This window comes from Botrytis fragariae, assembly GCF_013461495.1.
Source record: "Botrytis fragariae strain BVB16 chromosome Unknown tig00000001, whole genome shotgun sequence".
In the NCBI taxonomy this organism is placed as follows: domain Eukaryota; kingdom Fungi; phylum Ascomycota; class Leotiomycetes; order Helotiales; family Sclerotiniaceae; genus Botrytis; species Botrytis fragariae.
The window spans coordinates 422,825-443,094 of record NW_023500987.1 but is presented as its reverse complement, the minus strand read 5'-3'; the positions used below and the strand labels follow the sequence as shown (position 1 = coordinate 443,094).

The 20,270-nt window shown below is 41.6% G+C and overlaps 9 protein-coding genes across 9 annotated transcripts; 4 read left to right on the top strand and 5 right to left on the bottom strand.

Annotated features, from left to right (window-relative positions):
- Positions 1-11: 11 nt before the first annotated feature.
- Bfra_000137 (uncharacterized protein) lies at positions 12-763 on the bottom strand (the record flags this gene model as incomplete). Its single annotated transcript, XM_037330584.1, has 2 exons — positions 12-274; positions 304-763. The coding sequence occupies 2 exons, from the start codon at positions 761-763 to the stop codon at positions 12-14; spliced, it is 723 nt and encodes a 240-aa protein (XP_037196917.1).
- A 1,488-nt stretch (positions 764-2,251) lies between these two features.
- On the top strand, positions 2,252-2,734 carry Bfra_000136 (uncharacterized protein; the record flags this gene model as incomplete). The annotated part of the gene is made up of 3 exons (XM_037330583.1): positions 2,252-2,289; positions 2,371-2,418; positions 2,482-2,734. 3 exons carry the CDS (start codon positions 2,252-2,254, stop codon positions 2,732-2,734), a joined length of 339 nt encoding a protein of 112 aa, XP_037196916.1.
- A 2,054-nt stretch (positions 2,735-4,788) lies between these two features.
- Bfra_000135 (putative g2-specific serine threonine protein kinase protein) lies at positions 4,789-6,260 on the top strand (the record flags this gene model as incomplete). The annotated part of the gene is made up of 5 exons (XM_037330582.1): positions 4,789-4,977; positions 5,068-5,497; positions 5,554-5,603; positions 5,669-5,776; positions 5,838-6,260. The coding sequence occupies 5 exons, from the start codon at positions 4,789-4,791 to the stop codon at positions 6,258-6,260; spliced, it is 1,200 nt and encodes a 399-aa protein (XP_037196915.1).
- A 1,740-nt stretch (positions 6,261-8,000) lies between these two features.
- Bfra_000134 (uncharacterized protein) lies at positions 8,001-9,563 on the top strand (the record flags this gene model as incomplete). The annotated part of the gene is made up of 1 exon (XM_037330581.1): positions 8,001-9,563. The coding sequence occupies one exon, from the start codon at positions 8,001-8,003 to the stop codon at positions 9,561-9,563; it is 1,563 nt and encodes a 520-aa protein (XP_037196914.1).
- A 560-nt stretch (positions 9,564-10,123) lies between these two features.
- Positions 10,124-11,109, bottom strand: Bfra_000133 (putative f1f0 atp synthase assembly protein; the record flags this gene model as incomplete). The annotated part of the gene is made up of 2 exons (XM_037330580.1): positions 10,124-10,883; positions 10,937-11,109. The coding sequence occupies 2 exons, from the start codon at positions 11,107-11,109 to the stop codon at positions 10,124-10,126; spliced, it is 933 nt and encodes a 310-aa protein (XP_037196913.1).
- A 298-nt stretch (positions 11,110-11,407) lies between these two features.
- On the bottom strand, positions 11,408-13,193 carry Bfra_000132 (putative phenylacetyl- protein; the record flags this gene model as incomplete). Its single annotated transcript, XM_037330579.1, has 3 exons — positions 11,408-12,328; positions 12,379-13,010; positions 13,094-13,193. 3 exons carry the CDS (start codon positions 13,191-13,193, stop codon positions 11,408-11,410), a joined length of 1,653 nt encoding a protein of 550 aa, XP_037196912.1.
- A 1,338-nt stretch (positions 13,194-14,531) lies between these two features.
- On the bottom strand, positions 14,532-15,125 carry Bfra_000131 (uncharacterized protein; the record flags this gene model as incomplete). The annotated part of the gene is made up of 1 exon (XM_037330578.1): positions 14,532-15,125. The coding sequence occupies one exon, from the start codon at positions 15,123-15,125 to the stop codon at positions 14,532-14,534; it is 594 nt and encodes a 197-aa protein (XP_037196911.1).
- Positions 15,126-15,813: 688 nt separating this feature from the next.
- On the bottom strand, positions 15,814-16,485 carry Bfra_000130 (uncharacterized protein; the record flags this gene model as incomplete). The annotated part of the gene is made up of 1 exon (XM_037330577.1): positions 15,814-16,485. One exon carries the CDS (start codon positions 16,483-16,485, stop codon positions 15,814-15,816), a length of 672 nt encoding a protein of 223 aa, XP_037196910.1.
- A 2,012-nt stretch (positions 16,486-18,497) lies between these two features.
- Bfra_000129 (putative glycosyltransferase family 31 protein) lies at positions 18,498-20,035 on the top strand (the record flags this gene model as incomplete). The annotated part of the gene is made up of 2 exons (XM_037330576.1): positions 18,498-19,523; positions 19,688-20,035. 2 exons carry the CDS (start codon positions 18,498-18,500, stop codon positions 20,033-20,035), a joined length of 1,374 nt encoding a protein of 457 aa, XP_037196909.1.
- Positions 20,036-20,270: the final 235 nt, after the last annotated feature.

Sequence of the window (20,270 nt, the reverse complement as noted above, 5' to 3'; positions counted from 1 at the left end):
GCTCTGATCTACTAGAAATTTATCAGTAGACCGCACTTTCCAATTTCTCCAGGGTCATCATGTTCATGAAATTCGCAACCATGGTCTCCAAATCTGCTACCTATGATAGTGGGATCGAACTGTCCCTCTGCTTCCCATTTCATACAAACAAACTCATAGTCTGGGCAGAACTCATCATTGTTAAAGTCTTGATTATAGTAAGCTGGCCAGTATGCATAGGTGCGCGCCCACATATAGTATGAACAATGATCAACCGCCGAGGCACCTTTCTCTACTTCATTTTTCAGCGTGAAGAGAGCATACAGACGTAAGGGGCTGAATCGTTTCGTATTCGCGTAGATTTCCTGGATCGCTTGGGGGAGAGAGTAGAATAAGCAGCAGCTTGAAGGTCTTGAATCTCGTCCATAATTTCGTTCATGAGTGGCTTTTCATCGACTAGCTCGACGGCGTAGTAAAGGTCGCGCAGATATTGAGCATGTTCTTCGAAAAGTACTCGGTCTGTATCGCGGCGGAATGTATGACTGGAATTGCTAATGAGGGGTGTGACAGCAAAGCGAGCTAGGTATCCACTGTATGAGTATGCACACAGAGAATCAAACATTTTCTGGGTCATGGCTGGGACTTCTAGAGGCTCATGTCTTAGTCGGTGTGGTCTGAAGAACTTGAAGTGATCACAGAGAAGGCCTCTGTGGGAAGTGAGCCTTATACCACCTTTGCCGATTACGACAAACTGGTGCATTGCTGTGAACAGGTTATCGTTCATGGTACTGAAATCCAGTCTTGGTGTTTTATATTCGTCTGGTTTGCTTTTTGGAACGTACTCACTCGAGGGTCAAGTCTGAATTGGCTTTGTACTGTGGGTGTTGTGGTACTTGGCCTGGCCTAGTCGACTGTGGGTATTGATGACGTGGGAAATCGTTCTTGATCTTGCTATTATCTTTGCTAGGGGTCTCAAGATCTCTGTAGAAATCGATCTTAAACTTGTGTCGGAGCTTCAAAGATTGTAACGAGGTTCGAAAGTGATAGTGTCGAAGATATATCTAAATGTCAAAAATAGCATCGAATTTTGGAAACATCGTAGTGAGATTCAACAAGGAATATTTGAGGTATATATAAGGAAATATTTAGCGGATCATGGTGAAAATGACTCAGAGCCTAATCACGAAAATATGAGCGTTAGCTCGAGTCTAGAGTATCCTAGAATATGAAGTCGTTGAACTCAAATGCTAGACTCAAGCTAGATGAAAGCTTGACTTCAGATTTTGATCTCCATGGACTTCTGACTTTCAATTTTTCCATTCCAGTGCCCAATGAAGCAATATCCACTGGTAATATTAACGGTATTGTGGAGTTAAAAGCTATGCTTTACCCAAAGTATCCCCAGATGATGGAGTTGAGAAAGAAGTATATAAAAACCCCACCATTTCGGCCAATCACTAAGCAATTAAGGTTAAGCTAATGCCAAATTTGACAAGATATGTAGAGAAGTCTTGATAGGAAAAGCGGGGAGAGTGTCGATTGTGTACAGATCTTCCTAGAAGATAGCCAGCCATTTCCTTAGACTATCACTAACATAAAGTTAATGCCCTAACACAAACTGCCGTTGTCGAACAACGCCGGAACTACAACATTGTCCGCTTAGCATATTCTCTCCAGATCCCAACAATCTCACCAAGTTTTCACTTTTCTTTTAGCTCATAATTGAAGATCTGCATTGCTGCTTTTTGTTCATCGTAGTCTTTCAACTCGTCATGTCGTTAGATCTCGGTAGCTTCAACGCCTAGCGCGAACCGAACTATTTTAGGCTGGCAGATCAAGGGTTCATAATTTTGCCAAGGCGGTGCGAATAATTTCCTGGATTCTTAAAGTTCTGGGAAAAGCAAACACGGTTCAACAAGCGTAAATCCTGAATTTATTTGCTGTGGCGGCGGTGGAATTCATCTTTGGACGAGGCTGTACCTACGTGTCTACATAGGTGAATAATGTCGAAAGTCCCTACTCTCTCAAAGATAATCGACTTTCAACGGTTGCTATCACTAACAGCTGATGGCTGCTCCTTTCAACTAGAGCATCGCAACCTTTTACAACCAAACGATCATCCACCGTCTTGAAGGTCTTGAGGTAGAAAGTAATGCAGGTGGGTTTTGGTTCCGAGAAGATCTAGTAATTTTCAAAAGTATGCAAAATCAGATTGTATCAAACATTAACTTATCACTAATAAGGCTCAGGACATCCATTCTCGATTGCCACGATGAGTTCCCCTTCCAGACCACCTCTCATGACTCCCGAGTAAGCCATTCCTATTCCTTTCAGTTCTATTAGATGATAGTACGATATTTCTTCGGCCGATAACTAACCTTCAAATATCAGGGCACTCAACGAAACCGTCATTTTATATGTTGGATCCCAGAGAAAGAAGTAAATTTTTCATAAGGAGGTGTTGTGCGACCAATTAGAGTTCTTCAATGCCGCGTTCAACAGAGGTTTTGAAGAGGCAGCCAGCGGAGAAATATACCTTCCTGAAGATGATCCTGCTACCTGTGCTGATCTTATCGAATATTTCTATCGTGGTACCCTTCCACATGCCGACAAAACCACCACTCGTCCCATGCAAGAACTTTACTGTCTAGCAGAGAAAATTTGTATGCCAACATTGATGGACAAACTCATGGACGCAATTATGGTAGTTCATAAGGAGAAAAATAATTTTGGTTTTGGTGCAGATCGGACTTAAAGTATATACGAGAATACTCACAGTACAAGTAAACTCCGACTTTATACCTCCGCTATGCTCGCTTTCAACATTCACTACGATTCCAACAGCACGGTAGCTTTTGGAATGTACTTTCCGCTCTCTCAAACTTGCCCGGAGGTCTTCACAGACGTTTTCGGATAATCTACATGTATAGACTATCTTTTATTAATTTTGGCAATCCACTGAATGGTGTTAAGGATGCTTTTGGGCGTTGTGGTTTCCATGTACACAGGTCGGATGGGGTCTGCTACAAGACAGTCTCGGATTTCAAGACAATAGGGTTCAATACACTGGAGTTCAAGAAATGAGAGTATGAGCTTGAGTAGACCCTTTGTACGAAGATATCTGGCACGAGTAGCAGCCGGTTTTGATCTCTACAAGTTTATGATCGTTACTGGGCAAAGGCGTGAGCTTCAAAGCACATTCTTAATCTTCATAAATGTCACTTGAGATTGTTTTCCCAACCAACTATCTCTGCTCCGGATTGTCGGGAGCTTCTTCTCCCCCACCATCTCATGTTCAAATTGATAAATTAGTAGGATCTACTGGTTTTGTATTAACATAGCGACGAGATCTCTTAGTAATTGTTAGACTACATTTATGAAACCATCGCTCACAGTAGTGACAACCCTTTAGCAGCCTCTATGTTCACACGCAAGATCACTTATAGGTCCGCTCTAAATCAGGGCTATCGAGTCCCTGAACTTTCATATACCAGATTAAGGATCTAGACCTCGCTTTAGCTGAGAGGATAATTTTGAGCTACTTCAGATAAAGCCGATGCAATGGCGTAGCTATCCGTTCCATGGGTTACAGCTCTTCATTCTCCAAAATCCCAACTTCACTTCAAAATAAAAGCTTTTTCTTATTTGTCAGATAAAATTGAGGTAGCTATTTCATTGTGCAATTGTCAAGAGATTAAGATTTATAGAGAGAATGAATGGAATTTCTAATGCTAGAGTGTTAACTTGTGCAGTTTGTGCCTTCATATGAAGCTCGCTAGAGAACTCCCTGGCAGATGTGGAGATGAGTGACTATAGAATTGTTCAGTTTTATATGATCTTTGATTTCTTGACTGGTACAGTCAATCATATTATATTTGATAGTAAATAAAGTGATCAAAAGAAGCTCTAAATCTTTGAAGGGCGATAGTTACTCGTGAGAGTGTCATCAATGCCACTGGACTAGAGCGGAGGGTGTATACGGATCTCCCGTCAGCCCCCTTTGGCGAAAATTAGATTGGAAATTGCATGGCTCCATTGTTTTCGTATTAATTATTATAGATTCAGTACATATCCTTTTTTTTCGCTGCTATACCTAAAAATCACTCTCTACTTCAATACTACGAAGCGGTTATGGCATAGCCAACTCCTCATTCTCGATTGCCGATGTGTTCCTTTTGTCGTGAAAGAATATACCAAGTACAATCAGTTAGGGGCGTGTATTGCACTTGTTTTTCTAGATCCTGTCTGAGTTCCGTTCCTTCCTCTCAACACCTGTTCTTTTTCTTTTTCGTTCTCCTCGTCACATAAAGAAGGGGGCGGGACTTTCAACATCTCCCTTAGTATCAAAGGCATCACTATCTAACATCAATACATCATAGAAACAATCAAAATGACTAATGATTCAATATGGCCTGTCATTGACCCGAAGGTCTATTACAGCATACAAAATAAATCCTTTACAAAAGCCCGGACACGATAATTGTCTCACTGATTCTGATACATTAATTGTGAGCAGAAAGGAATTTCGATTATCATGGCTCTACTATCAAAACACCACTGTATTTTCTCATCTGCTGAGGACGAATTGGATGTTTTCAAATGCGAATATGTTGATGTTGTCAAAGAAGTGGAAGGCTGTTTTCCCTTTGTTCCCCTCTGAACCGGTGGTCTTTGAGTTCTGGCTAACAGAACTAAGAAGGGAATATTGACAAAGAATCCAAGTCCTTTTCAAAATCAGCAGTATCAGAATCTTAACAGCTAAATGTACCTCAAGAGCTTTGGCAGTTTATCGAGGATACTAGCAACACAATGTCTAACCCAGCTCCCATACTAAGCATCGAAAAGCACTTTCGTTATGATTTGAAACCTAAAGAGAGGCTATTCAATGAATACTTCAAAGTATGGCAGACGAGAGAACCACAATGGAAAGATCGTCTTGGGGACGGATGGGTGATATCAAAAACTTTGGGTGCGGGCGCCGGGGGTGGGGCTTCACTTGTGAGTAATATCTTTGCAGGCAGGATCGAGTCCTAGAATTGGAGAATGGCTTCCAGACCAAAATACTTGGCTGATAATTTCCTTTGATAGTGGGAGTGGCGTGGTGATCCAAAGGCAAAAAACGCGCCGAAGTTAAAGCAAGTGGTTGTCAAACTTGTGTACGATGGCTATGAGGAATACCCAGACTCCTATACTGGTCTGCGAGGGGAAGCGGCTTTCTTAGACCTATTGAGAAAGATTCCCACAAAGCACATTGTTCATATGTACGGTCCGCCCAAAATGGATGACAAAGGACATGTAATGTATTTCCTCGAAATGTGCCCCGGCGGCGCTTTATCATCCTTACTGAACACACACCTCGAAGAAGAGATGAAGTTTCCTGTCTCGGAGACTGATTTGTGGTCGATTTTTTATTGTTTGGCTCAAGCTGTAACAGTCTTAGATCGTGGAACAGAAGATCTCAGCCAGAAAAGTTGGGATAAAGATGAGATTGGTCATTATGATATGATCACAAGCAATGGTAAATACTGCATTCGTCTTAGAGGCGTTGAGCGTTAGTAACAAATTGTCTTCAAGTACTTATTGGATATTGCGATAAAGTACATAAGCGCTGCCCTGTCATAAAGGTATGTACAATTATATTGTATAATCAAATGAAGCCAAATGCGCTAACCAAAGTGACTAATGACAGATTGGGGATTTCGGAGATGCAATGGAAGTTAGAAGAATAGAGCTTCAAACCGATGACACTGCCAAGATAGATAGACAAGAGAGGGGTGCCAGAGGATGTCGACCTCCTGTGAGAACTTTCAACATCGAGCTTTCGAAAGCAAAATGAATAGAGCTAATACCTCACATAGGAACAAAGACTAGTTGCTGTTGATCATCCCCGCCATGGAACTTGCTCTAACGTTTACATGGTTGGACTCATCATGCTATGCCTACTAGATAGCCAATTAGATATTTTTATGCCCTCCCGAGGTTATATGGTAAATTATAATGAGAGACTTAGAAGCGGCGTAACCAACGCATTTCATCTTGAAGAAGAGGATATCAAAGGTGCGTATTCGCAAATGCTCAGAGCATTGATCATGGAATGTTGTATGAAAGAGCCGCTACTACGACCTAAAGCAGTTGAACTGCAAGAAAGAACCGGAATGATGTTTCAGCTGGTCCAGGATGATTTGATAGCGGATACTGTTGGAAATTATGTTTGTCCTGGGTTGGGGACCGAAAATGTTTTACTGGAGGACTTGGAACCACCTAAAGAATGGCTGGTATGAGGATGACTTGTAACTGAGACTTTAGGCGTTTTCTTGCTTGTTTTCTGTTGCTGCAATCTTGTCAAAGTTTCTTTATTGGCTTTTTACAAATGATAAGAAATGCGAACAACTCAGTATTTGAATTTACTATATCTACATATGATGTTTCAATAGAGGAACTAGACTTTGATGTGAACGTATAGTATAGCTTCCGATGGGATAGATTGACCTACTAATAGTCAATGAGAAGTTCCTTGCGTTCTTTGATAGCTTAAAGACCTACGTATGACTACTCAGCAGAATTGCAATAAAATTCTCTGTCATCCTGCTATCTTTATACCTCTTCGAATACTATTATTTTTACCCTGGTTGAAATACGCAACCAATCAGGCAAAATTGTGCATCCAGATTCCGCAGTCTTGTGGTAACTTGGAAATCGATAAACGTCAGCACCGAGCCTGCGAACTGTTTGATGCATGTGACCCTGACACGACTGATACACGCACCATACAGTACACAATTCGACAAAATTCCAATAACAAACCACTCGATCATCTTCTCGGATGGCTTAATTCAACTGGACGCCGAAAAAATTGAAGACCAGAAGTCACAGATCACCGTATAATTCATCGGAAGAATGAACATGTTGTATTCAAGCGAGTGTCTTGTAGTAGTACGGTGATGCAGGACTGATCTTTATGGCGAGATACGCTCAAAGATCATAGTGAAGAAATGTCGCAATGAGTGATGTAGCTGTAGAGAGTAGCGAGCTTTCCAACCACAAAAATTTGGCTTATTGTTCTAAATATTAATAGATAGAAAATTCATAGCTGTTGGTCTTAGCTGTCTGATTTAGTGACTTCATTCTCGCTTACAACCTTATTCAGACGTTCTATCATGCATTAACGAGCACCTATGTGAACATTAGAACTTGCGGAACGAAACTGTCTTGGAGAGAATGGCCTGAAAAAGGCTTCAATGTTTTATCAAAAGATGATGATAGAGGTTGAAAATGAAAAGTAAATTATTTGTGCCCAAGAATGTTAACTAGATGATAGCACCAAAACACTAGCCACTGATGAGCCTCAAAAACATGACGGCAGATTAGATGATACTGATCAAGTATGAAATGAAACACCTTGATGATATTGGCTCACAATACACACAGCCTGCCCAGGTCTTTCAACCTAGGCAAAACGCATTTATCACTTTGAATACCACCCCAACCCCCAATGTCAACCGAACCCAAAACAAAACATGGAGACGACAGTATTCATTAGAGAACCCCAACTAAAACATTATCGTACTATCACCTTCGGCTACATTCATTTTCCTCGGGAAGCTAGCTAATATACCCTCGTTTCATCTCGAAGATTCACTTCAACTTCTGTTGCCTTCACTTCTAAATCTAAATCCATTCCGCTTTCCACCTGCCTCAGTTCCGCCCACGGTCAACTGTATTAAATGGATTTATTAGCCTTATAAAACATGCGCTAGTGTCGTCACAATTCGCCGTATCTATCATACCGTAAATACTTGAGCCTGCCACCCCATCTCCAAAAGGTTCTTAACAAGAGCCTCTTGTAGCGCTCCCTGTGAATAATCCAGGAAACCTCAATTACAACAACTACTTCCAGATATCAACACAATTGTTCCTTTCAACCAGAATTTGATCTCTATTATCATCAATTCGAAAGAATAAAGTATCTCAATCAACTTTGTCAAATTGTTCAACTTTCCTAACTTTATCATACAAACAAGATGCCTCCAAAGATCTCGAAAAAAAGATCCGTCAGTACTTCCGCAGAGTCACGTCAACCTAAACGCGCTCGTGTCGATCTCGCGTCTCCTACATCCGCTACCTCGATTCCTGTAGAGAACGCGTCGAGTAAGACTGAAAATAATAATACCAACAACGAGACTACCAAACCAAAACCGAAGCTGAAGATTATCCTCACGCTCAAACAAGATGCAGAAGCAGTCAAAGTGTCTTCGAAAGCGACCCCAAAACAATCAATTGAACCTTTAGAGAAAGCAACTCAGAACAAAGGTTCATCAACCAGGGTTAAATCTCAAAATTCTACCACAACTGGCTCTGTAGATAATGAGCCGAGCAAGAAGAAGAAAAAGTCAGAGGTAAAGGCAAAGACAACTCCAGTACCATCGAGCAAGCCACCCAAGGCGCTTAAAGAACAAACGGTCAGTCCTTCTGAAGAGGCGAAGAACAAGAGTTCTCCTGTTAGTGTTGAGTCTGACAAGTCCACAACCTCTGTCTGTGTGGACGATACACCGAGCAAGACTAAGCCAGAGACAAAAAAGAAGACAAATGCAGTACCTACCGTGAGGGAAATTATTACTCCAAGGCCTAAATTAGCCAGATTAGCATCAAAACTAGCACAATTAGCACCGGCACCACCAGCACAAGATGCGCCCAGCAAATCTGAGATTGCAGAAAAAGAAGTCGCTGCTATTCGGAAGCGATCGAACGATGTAGATGAGGCAATGATCAAGACCAAGACCAAGGCAAACACTATCGCTACCGCTACCGCAAACACAACACCTCAAACAAACCAATTTGTGTCCATCAACACTCCGCAACCAAAGCTGAGGACACGAAAACCTCCCAGAGAACTCGAGGATGGAGGAAACAATGTTGTCGATGGTCAAATACAACCAAATAATCCAGATGACGAGCTCGATTTAGAAGCTATCACCAAGGAATTAGATGCTCCAAATACGTTACTACCAAAATCACCGCCTCGAGACCCTGTCAAGCCATTTGGGCCCAGAGAAAAGAAGGCCATTACTATTTGGATGCGAGTGAACAACGCAGCTGGAACACGGGGTAACCTTGTAGCTTTCCAAGAGCTCTTATACTCTCTAGGCTGCCTAGACCCAAGTTTTGACAAAGATACCTTGGCGAATTTTTACCAGCGCATTGAGCGATACATTATTAGAATCAAGAAATCATTGAAAGAGTGCGGTGCAGTTTTGTTTCTAGAAGAAGATAAGCTGGAAATGGAACCGATCTTTGCGGATTGGACAGTCGTTTGGTTAGAAGAGGATTGGGATGGGGCTGTTGATACGAAAGTTTACTATACTGACAACTATCTTGAGAAGTACTCACCTGCTTTTGAAGGAGACGATGGAGGCGAGAGTGTTGCAGTAGAGCCGCCAGTCGACGAGCCATTCGAAGAGGAGGTGGAGATTCTTTATGTGGAGAATCCCGATGAAGTCGTTGCCAAAATCACCAACACTAACACTGGTAAAGTCAAAGTCCCAGTGTGTGATTCTAACCCTTACGGAATGGCAGATTGGAAATAAAGCGGTGAAGGCTCAAGAAATATGGAGAAATGGGAACTTTCCAAATTGTTTTGGCATTTGTTTTGCATAATTTGATATGATTGTGAGAGATATGGGACAATTGTATAGACTAAATTCAAACTTAAAATAATAATTTCTTACCAATACATGATTTGCGATTTATGTGAACTTTATTGAATCCGTCGTGACTCTCAATATTGTATAATATAACTGGTGAGACATTGAAAGTGCCGCATCATCAATCGGAGACTTCGAAAACCGCTTCATTCTGTGATACTGCTGAAGCACCATTGTGTATTGCAGTGCTAATTTAATGTGGGATGAGTGTGAAATGTCGTGTTATCCATTCGAGCAAGTGTGAGAAACAACTTCAGCTTCCGCATGGTTACTCTCTTCCTTTGGAGCTTGCAAACTCAGCACATTTTATTCCATACACTGTGACACTTGTTATCGGAGAGAAGAGTTATTACATGCTTACAAGATTGAGCCAAACTCCAACCCCAGATCAAGTCTCAAGTCGTCTGTTCGTATCGTACAATTCGTTAACGTCTAGGCCACCTCTATATAATTTTCTCAGCCTCCTCGACCAAATCCTCTACTTTGAAAGCCGGATCACCTCTTCCAAACATCTCCAATAGCCGACGTCTATCGCTCTTCTTCCCAACCGGACCATAAAACTTCTGCAAACACATAATCAACCATTTCGCTTCATCCACGCTCACACCTCTTCCTTCGACAACCTGACCCTGTAACAACACCAACCCTTTATCTTTCTCTAATTCTAAATGATGTGTGATTGTAGTATGCGGTTGACTGTATTCTCCTCTCAATTTATATTCCGCAAGATGTGTGAACAGGACAGTGACGGTATTCTCAGCCGGGAAAGTCCATTGCAAGAAATGAATTTCAGCACCCTGTCCCTCCTTTGGAAGTGGAAGAATAAAGTGAGGGAATTTCTTCGCGGTCTTCTCTATCGTTTTATATGTATCTAGGGGTATAACTGCGCACAATGATCTGGGATCGCTGGCATGTCGGTATCGCCAGAGTGCCTCAATCTTTTCTTGTGATAAATCGCGGACCTTCTCGAGATCAAGGTATGAGGATAAAGTCTTCAGCCCAGGAGTTGAAGAGGGCGCTTTCTCAGCTGGAGTTTGGGGCGGTGGTGGAGGTGCAGGAAAAGGTGACGAAGTAGTCGGGGATGGTGGTGGGGTGGGAGGGGCATTCGTAGGAGTAGGAATAGCAACAGTGGCTTTCTTTTTTAGCTCTTCGATTTTGGATTTGTAGGCTTCTTTTAGTTCATTGGCGTCTCGCAGACCTTCCCTATAAGTTTCATGAGCTATAGGCATACTATCTACTGATTTTCGGCTTCTTACTCTCTTGCTTTCTGTTCAAGCTTCTCCTTGTACTTTTCTAGCACTCTGTCTGATTGTTGAGTGGCCAAGAACCGGACATCATGAACTTGTGCCCATCTTTTTTGCGAAGCTCGCAAATAAGGGGGGGCACCAGAGATTATGCGACGGATCGCTGGTGAACGAATAATTGCCATGTTTTTGTCGAGTAACAATTATTATTTTGATCAATTTCGCAAGTCATAAACCTCACAAAATATCAATAGTGGTTGATGAAGTTAAATTATGATGCGGCCGCACCACCGAGATTCCGATTTACTACCCGACCTCGAGCCGACCCCGGATTTCGGGATGTTTCATATTATTGAATCCCGATGTGAAAAAGAAATCATAAAAAGTAAATCAACTATCTCGAGATAGATATCTGAATCATGCAATATTTCCGACAGAGGAAAAGTCTATAAATTTCAATATATACATGCATTTGGTCCCACTCTACAACTTCGCCTTTTCCCCTTCTTTTAATGCCTGATCCTTTAAAAGTCTTCTCAAAATCTTTCCACTCGGACTCTTAGGAATTACATCTACAAATTTCACTCCTCCCCTCAACCTCTTGTGACTCGCGACCTTTGCTTGCAACCATGCCATGATCTTCTTTTCCTCTTCTTTATCGCCCGCAACTCCTTTCCTTGGAACAATATAAGCTCTTGGTACTTCTGTTGCTTGTTCTTCATTGTAGATACCGATCACTGCAACATCGTCTATGTCTTCGTGAGAAATCAGGAGACCTTCTAACTCTGCCGGTGGCACTTGGAAACCTTTGTACTTGATCAGTTCCTTGACTCGATCAGTGATATAAAAATTGCCATCTTTATCCTGATGTCCCACATCTCCAGTTTTGAAATATTCATCCTCTGTTAACGCGTTCTTGGTACCCTCGGGATTGTTGAGATAACCTTTGAAAACATTAGGCCCCTTAACCCAAAGCTCACCAGTCTGTCCTGCCGGAACCTCCTTTTCTTCGGAGTTCATATACTTTGCTACTTGATTTGATAGTAGACGTCCGACAGAGCCCGGATATTTGTTCCAATCTTCCCAAGGCTGAATATGAGTGGTAGGACTTGTTTCGCTAAGACCATAACCTTGCTTGATTGGGATCTTGAGACGAGCATATACAGCATCAACAAGTTCTCGTGTCAATGGCGCCGCGCCTGAGCTCATCATCCTGACAGTAGATAGATCGTACTTAGAAACTACTGGGCTCTTTCCAAGCATGAGAACAATAGGGGGAACCACGTAAGCAAATGTAACTCCAAAGTTCTGTATTGTTTGGCAAAATTTATCCAACTCGAATTTCTCCATCACAATGCACTCCAAACCCATATAGAGTGAAAAGTGAATAATGCATGTCAAGCCCTGAAAATAGTTAGCAAAACCGGCAACCTTGCGGAAGCGAAGTGACTTACATAGATGTGGAAAAAGGGGAGAACGGCCATAAGTTTGTCTCCTTTGCCATCCTTTCCGCCTTTCCAACTTAGATTGCTCCCCTCAGCTGCGTTTGCCATGGAGGTATTCGCAACAATGTTTCCATGCGTAAGCATAACTCCTTTTGGGTGACCAGTCGTCCCACTACTGTAAACCAAAAATGCTAAATCCTCTGGCTTACTCTTCGTCCTCCTATATCTTGATGTGCCAGCCAAGTTTCTCACATTCGTAAAGTGCTTAAATCGGTGCGTCTCATCCCTTCCATCGCCCACCAAAATTATCCTATCTTCGGGTATACCAGCATTTTTAGCTGCTGCTTGTGCTTCTTTTAGGAAAGGCTTCTGTGTAACAATTCCCTTTGCCCCGGAATCCTTCAATTGAAAAGTCAATTCTTCGACAGTGTATCCGGGATTTGCAGGAGAGACTATTCCGCCGGCCCAATGGGTTCCCCAAAGTACAGCAGGGGTGTCGATGCAATTTGGTGTGTAAAGTGCAAGCACATCGCCTTTCTTCCATTCCCAAACAGCTTTCAGACCTTTCCCAAACTCTATCGCGGTATCTCGCAGTTGCTTGTAGTTATATGACCGTGACGTCTCGGCATCCGTGTAAATTGCTGGAAAAGCAAACAGTCAGTCATTGATCTTTGGAGAGTGGTTTCCCAAAATAATAATTAATGCTGCAAAACGTAATCGATACCTTTATCATCAGGATATTCTCTATCTTTTCGTTCGAAAAGAAACTCCCAGAGATCCACCTGTGGGATATCCAATAGGGGGTATGTTGATGCGGTAGGCATATTTTGTTTGTATTTGTAGTATCGATATGTCGACAAGTTACCAATTGTAAGAAAGAAGAAAAAAAGTAATGAACTATTATAGAGGTATCTATTGAACAAAAGGGTATATAGAAATTAAAGCAGAGCGGAGGAAAGTAATGCAAACTCACCTACCTAAATACGTTACCGATTAATAATATGGTTGGCTGGAGATATGCGGTATCAGGATTGACTTATCCATCACAACGCCTTTGTGGAGAAGGGACCACTCAACTTTCTGCAAAGCCGAAACACCGAGGTAACATTGACTTTTCCCCAGATCTTGGCTTGTCTCAAGCTCGGTTAAAGTCACGAGTTTTCGGATATCATCGACTTGCTCCTTTGGTAACCGTCCTGATTCGATTACTAAACAAATGTGACGTACCTAGGTACTTACAGAGGTCATCAATTTTGGAGATTTTTAGAATTGCTATTCAAACAAAAACTGGTCAAGAAAGTGGCAAGAATTTTTCACCTAAAAGTAGAATATATAATCTACTTCCTCTTGAAGAATCTGAAATGCCTATCAAAAAAATCTCCCCTTGTACTTCGGAAAAATAATAATAACTAAGAACTCGTCCTATTCTAATTGGACATCAACTGTTCAATTCAAGACTACTTTGTCTAGACACTCCAACAGGACAGCTCATACGTCCGCAGATTTGAATGTTCTAGCAGTATATAAATAGCAGAGAGGTTAATGCTAATAAGCTTGTATCGGGCTCGGTAGAGTAGCTCGGCATTCCAGAAAGCTAGGCGAGTTTGAAGATGACTAGCAGGTACCTATAGATGGGTTCTTGATCCGACAAATGGAGAAAATCTCGAAAGAGGATGCCGAATTATCGAATCGAGACTATCAACACGTATATTTCTCGACAAACAGGGAAGCGCTGGTCGAGATTCTGCACAGTATCCTTTTCATTATATGAAGAAATTTAGATTTAGCAAGTTTAATGGTAAAATGCAAGGGCATATCATTAAACTACTCAAATAAAGTCGAATGAAGACGTCTTGTCAACATAAAGATCATCCTCATCGAAGCCACTGATCCCTTGATATCTACTTTATCAAAACCCCAACCCATCCTCGCATTTCTACAGGCTGGCCACAGGGATTTGCCAAAACGCATATTCAACGTATATGCATTGTTCGCAAGATTGTTGAAGATAACAAATGTCGGTTATCTGGGGAAAGCAGAGTCGAAATACATCTCGTGTCGAAATCTCGGGGTTGCCTAGTACTACTTTAATTAGTCGACATTATAAATTGAATGGAACGGATCATGTAATCTTACCTACCGTATTAACTTTAGTCTCCCCTTTAGATATACAAGAAGTTCTGTGTCAAACTTCGCTGAATTCGATAAATCTTGTTTTGCCCCTTCGGAATTTCAAGCTTCAAGTCATCTTTTTCTTTTTGTACCTCCGCCTTCCAATCTAGCATCTCAGCCTGATGATCAAGTCGCTCTTGAGTGAGCTTCTCATCCGCCTTTCCCTCAAAATCATCCACCTTCATCTCCATTCCACTCATCTTGATCTCCATGTCCTTCATCTGAATTTCCAAACCAAGTTTGTCCACTCTCTTAACCATCTTCTTCAATTTCATCTCCAACCTACGCCGACGAAACACTAACACCATTACCTGTACAAATTTGACAATCAGGTAAAAGCCGAACAAACCCCCAAATACCAGCGCAAGTAAGCAAAATGTAAGAAAGTACATTATAGGGTCGTTGCTGCGGTCAACGAATATCTCACTTCCGGAATCACACAGCGTATCAGGACTGGGTAACTGGGGAAGCTGGCCGTCAAAAGAAATATTCAAAGCCGTTTGTTGAGTTGTTAAATTCGTTGAGACACTGTCGAAAGCCGATGCGCTTATTTTCGTGACGTTGATAAATTTTATTCGGTCCATGTTGCTCTTGATGTTGCGTTAAGACTTTCTGCAGTTTGATTGTTTTTTTTGCAGATGTTGTTGATTTCCTTATGTAAAGCCTTGGAGGCCACACTTCACGAAAAGATTTTGAAACATGTTAGCCGAGTGAGCTGCAAGATCTAGGGCTGATTAAACCCTATTGAATTATTATTCACTGTGTTGATTGAACTTAGATTATTCCATCTCATTCTATGAACATGCATGCTTAACTTTTAGCTTCATGAACATTCTTGAAGAGTATTGATATCATGGCCTTCGACTACACCACCTTGACATATTTTTTATTACCAATTCACAAGGCGTTACAGTCGTATTCTCGCATTGATTAAAATTTTATGACTTATTATCTCATGACAGATATCTTCACTAGTATTTCAATCTGGCCACAAGCACCAAATCAAGAAACAAGAAATGGATTGAAGGAGTCCCCCATGATGTTTTTAAATTCTCGAAACCAAATCTAGACCAAGGTAACGTTTCTTAATATAATAATAACGGATTGGCATGGCAGTCCACGCGAGTTTAAAAGTATCCAACTCCCAAATCGATCCTGACAGCTAGTCAGTCGATGTTGTAGCAAGATAAAAATGAACAAAAATGTTATACCTTCAAGTTCCAACATTCGTAGTTCCAGCTTCATCTCTTCATTCTCACACTTGATCATCCATCAGACTTCCAAGTTTGCATTCATCCCCATGTTGTACCTCCCTGGTACCAGAGCTTCCATCTTCATCTCCATCTCTTGATCCTCCACATTCATCCAAGTCTTCCTTACCCCTCGCACTTCCACTGGTTCATTCTCAAAGTTGTACTCCTTCCTCCAACCATACCAGTATACATTGACACCATTATAAAGAACCATCATGCCAGACAATACTTTCTGTTCGGTAGTCTGTGAATCGATAAGCTTCAACGACGAGTCGATTGTGAAAAGGATGTGTCGGAGAAATTTGGTCGAGTATTGCTCGTTGTCTGAAATCGCGGGGCGTGTCATGCTGTATGCTGGGTTTGTGAACTCCATGTATATATAAAGAAAGAGAGAGCAAGCGTTGACAGCGGGATATAGCACTGGAGAATTTATGTCGAGAAGGAATACAAATATGGAAAAGAATATCTTGAGAGAAAGTTTTATCGGATAAGAAGAGTTTACTTGGACTATAAGTCCAGTCTGGTTATGGCCCGAAGAATTCAAGGAATTCATGGTTACTGGATCATGCAGTGAATTTCCGCGAGAGATGGTTTCCAAAAGTAGCTGTAGGTTTTGGGTCCAGCCGTTGAAAGCACTATCGAGGAGTTTGTTGTGATATTGCCCGTAACTTGGTAGACGCCTTTCAGACATTTGATGTTTTTTGAATTGTGTGATGATATTGAGAATTTGTTGCAAAGGGTTTTATTACATTGAATAAAATTCCATAGAGTTCGGTGACCAAATAGATGCGGCAGAAACACATCGAATTCACTAATACTACAACCAATAATTGCTTGACTATTAGAGGGCTCTTGATTTCCAGATATTTCGAGCTTTGTTCAATTCATAGAACTTAATAGCAGCAGAGTAAATCGTACCAATTTCTTGATGCATCGAAAATATTAACAGCTTTTGAAACTCCGAGCCTAGCCAGGGTTGTACTTTATGTAATATTAGAATCACTAAACTCTAAGATTTTATATTATGATTCTACCCTGACAGAGGAAGATTGAAACGACACCTCGAGAATGACTAGAGTACGCTCTCAACTTCTCAGATAATAGTACCACTAGTGTATTATCTCTGAGCTTTTGATTTTCTCTCTTCATTCATTCAAGCATACCGAGAAAACTAAACGGTATCATCGCAATAATACGAGATTGAAATCAAGAATCGATAGAAAGTAGTGGGAAGACTGAAGTCGAGAAAACTGTTTGGGCGGGATCCATACTAGCTGTACACCACGTATATTTTCACTTATACTGCGATGCACAGTCTTCAAGATTCCATATCATGAAAATAAGACACCATCATTCAAAATTTTAAAGATTTGATCGTAATTTCATGAATGCTAGTGATTCAACTGTCAGAGAAGTCAGAGAATAGTAAATCTTGAGCAAGTTGCTCCTCGCTTAGCCCCTCGCAAATAGGGTTCTACAACCCGATAGTACACCAAATGACAATAGTAAACAAACCTACCAATAAACCCGATACGATGACCTCATAATGCACATTAATTGTACATCACCCCCAAAACTGGCAAACAAATCATGTGCTGATATCACACATCCGAACAATTCCAAACCCACTTCTTCGGAAACAGCACCCGGAAACCCTTCGACAATCACTCAGGATACTTAACCTTATCACAGCAATGCATTCAAACACAGCCTACATATCTTCCAGTAAGAACATTAATTTTTAAATGCCTCATATCAGCACTAGTGGAAAGTACTTTAGCGAGTACGAGGAAGATCAACGGAGGTGACCATTTAGAGAATACATACTACTCTGTCCTTCAGGACAATTGTATGTCTGCATTATGCAAATAACAATCTCACAATTTTCTAATAATTTATTCGACTGTATCTATTCTCATATTCAATTGATCAATATGATTGGGTGCTATCTCGAGTGGTGGATTTCACTCCAGCTTGTATTTTCTCCACCCGTGTAGATTCATCAGAAAGCTTGATTCAGGAGAAGATCTGACTAGCATCAGGCCCCTTTAAAGCCGACAAATCCACTGATCTCTTCTGCTGGGGTGATTCCGATAGCCGTGTAATTCCTCGGCCAAAGAAGTGGACCTTCTGCAACCAATATGATAAGCTAGAAAAGTGGATCAAATTGGACAATATCACCGGAAGGCATGGGAGGAAAAATAACAGACGTTCAACGAAAATACGATATGTTGCAAGGATCACATAACTATCCATCTCGGCGAACTGCCTATCTTGGCACGGGGAGCAAAACACTTCCTGTTTTGCCCCGCTTGTGTCCTTGTCGATAGCTAAATTGTATCTTACGTACAGCACTAAAAGTCAGCAAGCACAGTCAGATTTTTGAAAATGATTCTCACGATATAGTATTTTTTGCGCAGTATATTAGAAATTGGATGGCTGATCAGTAAAAAAAAAAATATCAATGATAACCACCACTTACGACCCAAACTGTCGGGCGTACGCTAGATTAGCTAATGTTCTTCTCGTCTTGTATATAGACAGATCATGGCTACCTCTATAGACTTCAAGCATCCAATGCGCTTCCTCCTCTTATTCCTCTCTTACCCCAATATGAGCAAAATCCCCCAGCCTTGACCGTGTCGAAAACACCCATTAGAAAGTATCTACATACATCTCCTATAGCCATCACATTATTCAACAATGGTTCTTCGCTACCCAATGCACTCCCGAAGATACAAGTTCCTCAAAACCACAATATGTCTCATCCTCACATTCCTCCTCGCAAGTAGAATCCCTCTTCCCAATTTTCCAAAACGCCGCTTCGATACCTGGGCCTGGGATCGCAGCTGTCACAAACTATCCCCTTTCAGTAAAACATGTACGGCCTCGCGAGCTTCCATCGCATCAGATGTGCAAATTGTGATAGAGACCGGCGGCTCGGAACCCCAAAGTAGACTTCAATACCAACTTGCGACGATGATGTCTGAGGTTCCTCGTCAGAATATTTTGATCTTTTCGGATTTGGAAGAAGAGGTTGGTGCTTTCCATGTTCATGATGCGCTAGCAGATATTTCAACACGGGAACGAATGGATTACCCTGAATTTGCTTTTTACGATGAATTGCAGAGGTATCAACAGCTGGAGAAAGATACTCGGGAGCTTAAAGGGGGATGGAAATTGGCTAAGTATAAGAATATGGCTATCAAGCGAAAAATTTGGAAGATGCTGGAAGAGACTGGCAGTGCGCTTCCAAGAAGAAAATGGTATGTGTTCATCGATACAGACACTTTTGTCGAGTGGGACAATCTCCTTGTGTTATTGGAAAATTTAGACCCCCAGAAGAAACTATACATAGGAAGTCCTGTCTGGGCTGATCCTAAAGCACCATTTGCTCATGGCGGTAGTGCATATGCTCTCTCATATAGTGCCCTGGAGTCACTTAATATGCATGGCTTGGACGATGATATAAGACCAATGTATAGTCAATTCGGCGTGAACACAACAGCCTTGTGTTGTGGTGATGAAGCTCTTGCGAAAGCACTTAAAGAGATAGGCATTAGGCTTAAAGGCTATTGGCCAATGTTTAACGGAGAGGTGCCGTCAACTGTTGGTTTTGGGAGCGAAATCTGGTGTGAACCAGTACTCTCCTTACATCATATCACTGGAGCAGGCATGGAAGACTTGTGGTCATGGATCGAGGATTGGAAAGCCCGCACAATGAGCATGGTATATAAAATTTTATTTATCCCCTTATATCCCGAATATGTAACGAAAATAGAACGCGTTATGAACGCGGCGGAACTTCCCCAATCATCCGTGAAACGTCTTGTATAAATTACATTACCAACACCTCACTTGACGTCCAAATCTTACTAAATAAATCCACGTAGCAACCATTCCTCTTCAAAGACCTATTCGAATACATCGCACCTCAACTAGTCCCTCAAATGAACGATTGGGAAAACACAGACGAAGGCTGGAAAATATATTACAATAAAGGCACTCCAGTATCCTTCTCACAATGCAAAGCAGCCTGTATCGCAGACAAGCTATGCTTTCAATTCGTTTCTCACGGCTCTACTTGCGCATTGTCCCACACGATCCGGATCGGCGGGAAACGATTACCTAAGAATGAGGACGATCATAAGTATATCTCAGGATGGAATTTGGAGAGAATAAGGGAATGGACCTCAAAGACGAAGTGTACCAGTGCGCATTGGTTGCATTCGAATCCTTGAGTGAAAGTATTGATATGCTTAAAGTGGAAACGAGAAGCAAGGGTAGAAACAGCGATGACCAAGCGGATTGAAGATCCCAGGTTAAAAATAAGGTATACAAGACATGCCTCCTCCGCTCTCTATGATAGAAGAAGGGGAGGATGCCCAAGGAAGAAGATAGGCAGCTTAGGAGGAAAGAGGAAACTTCAAGAAGAAACATCTAGAAGAATTCAGGAAGCAGGAAGAGGAAACGAGA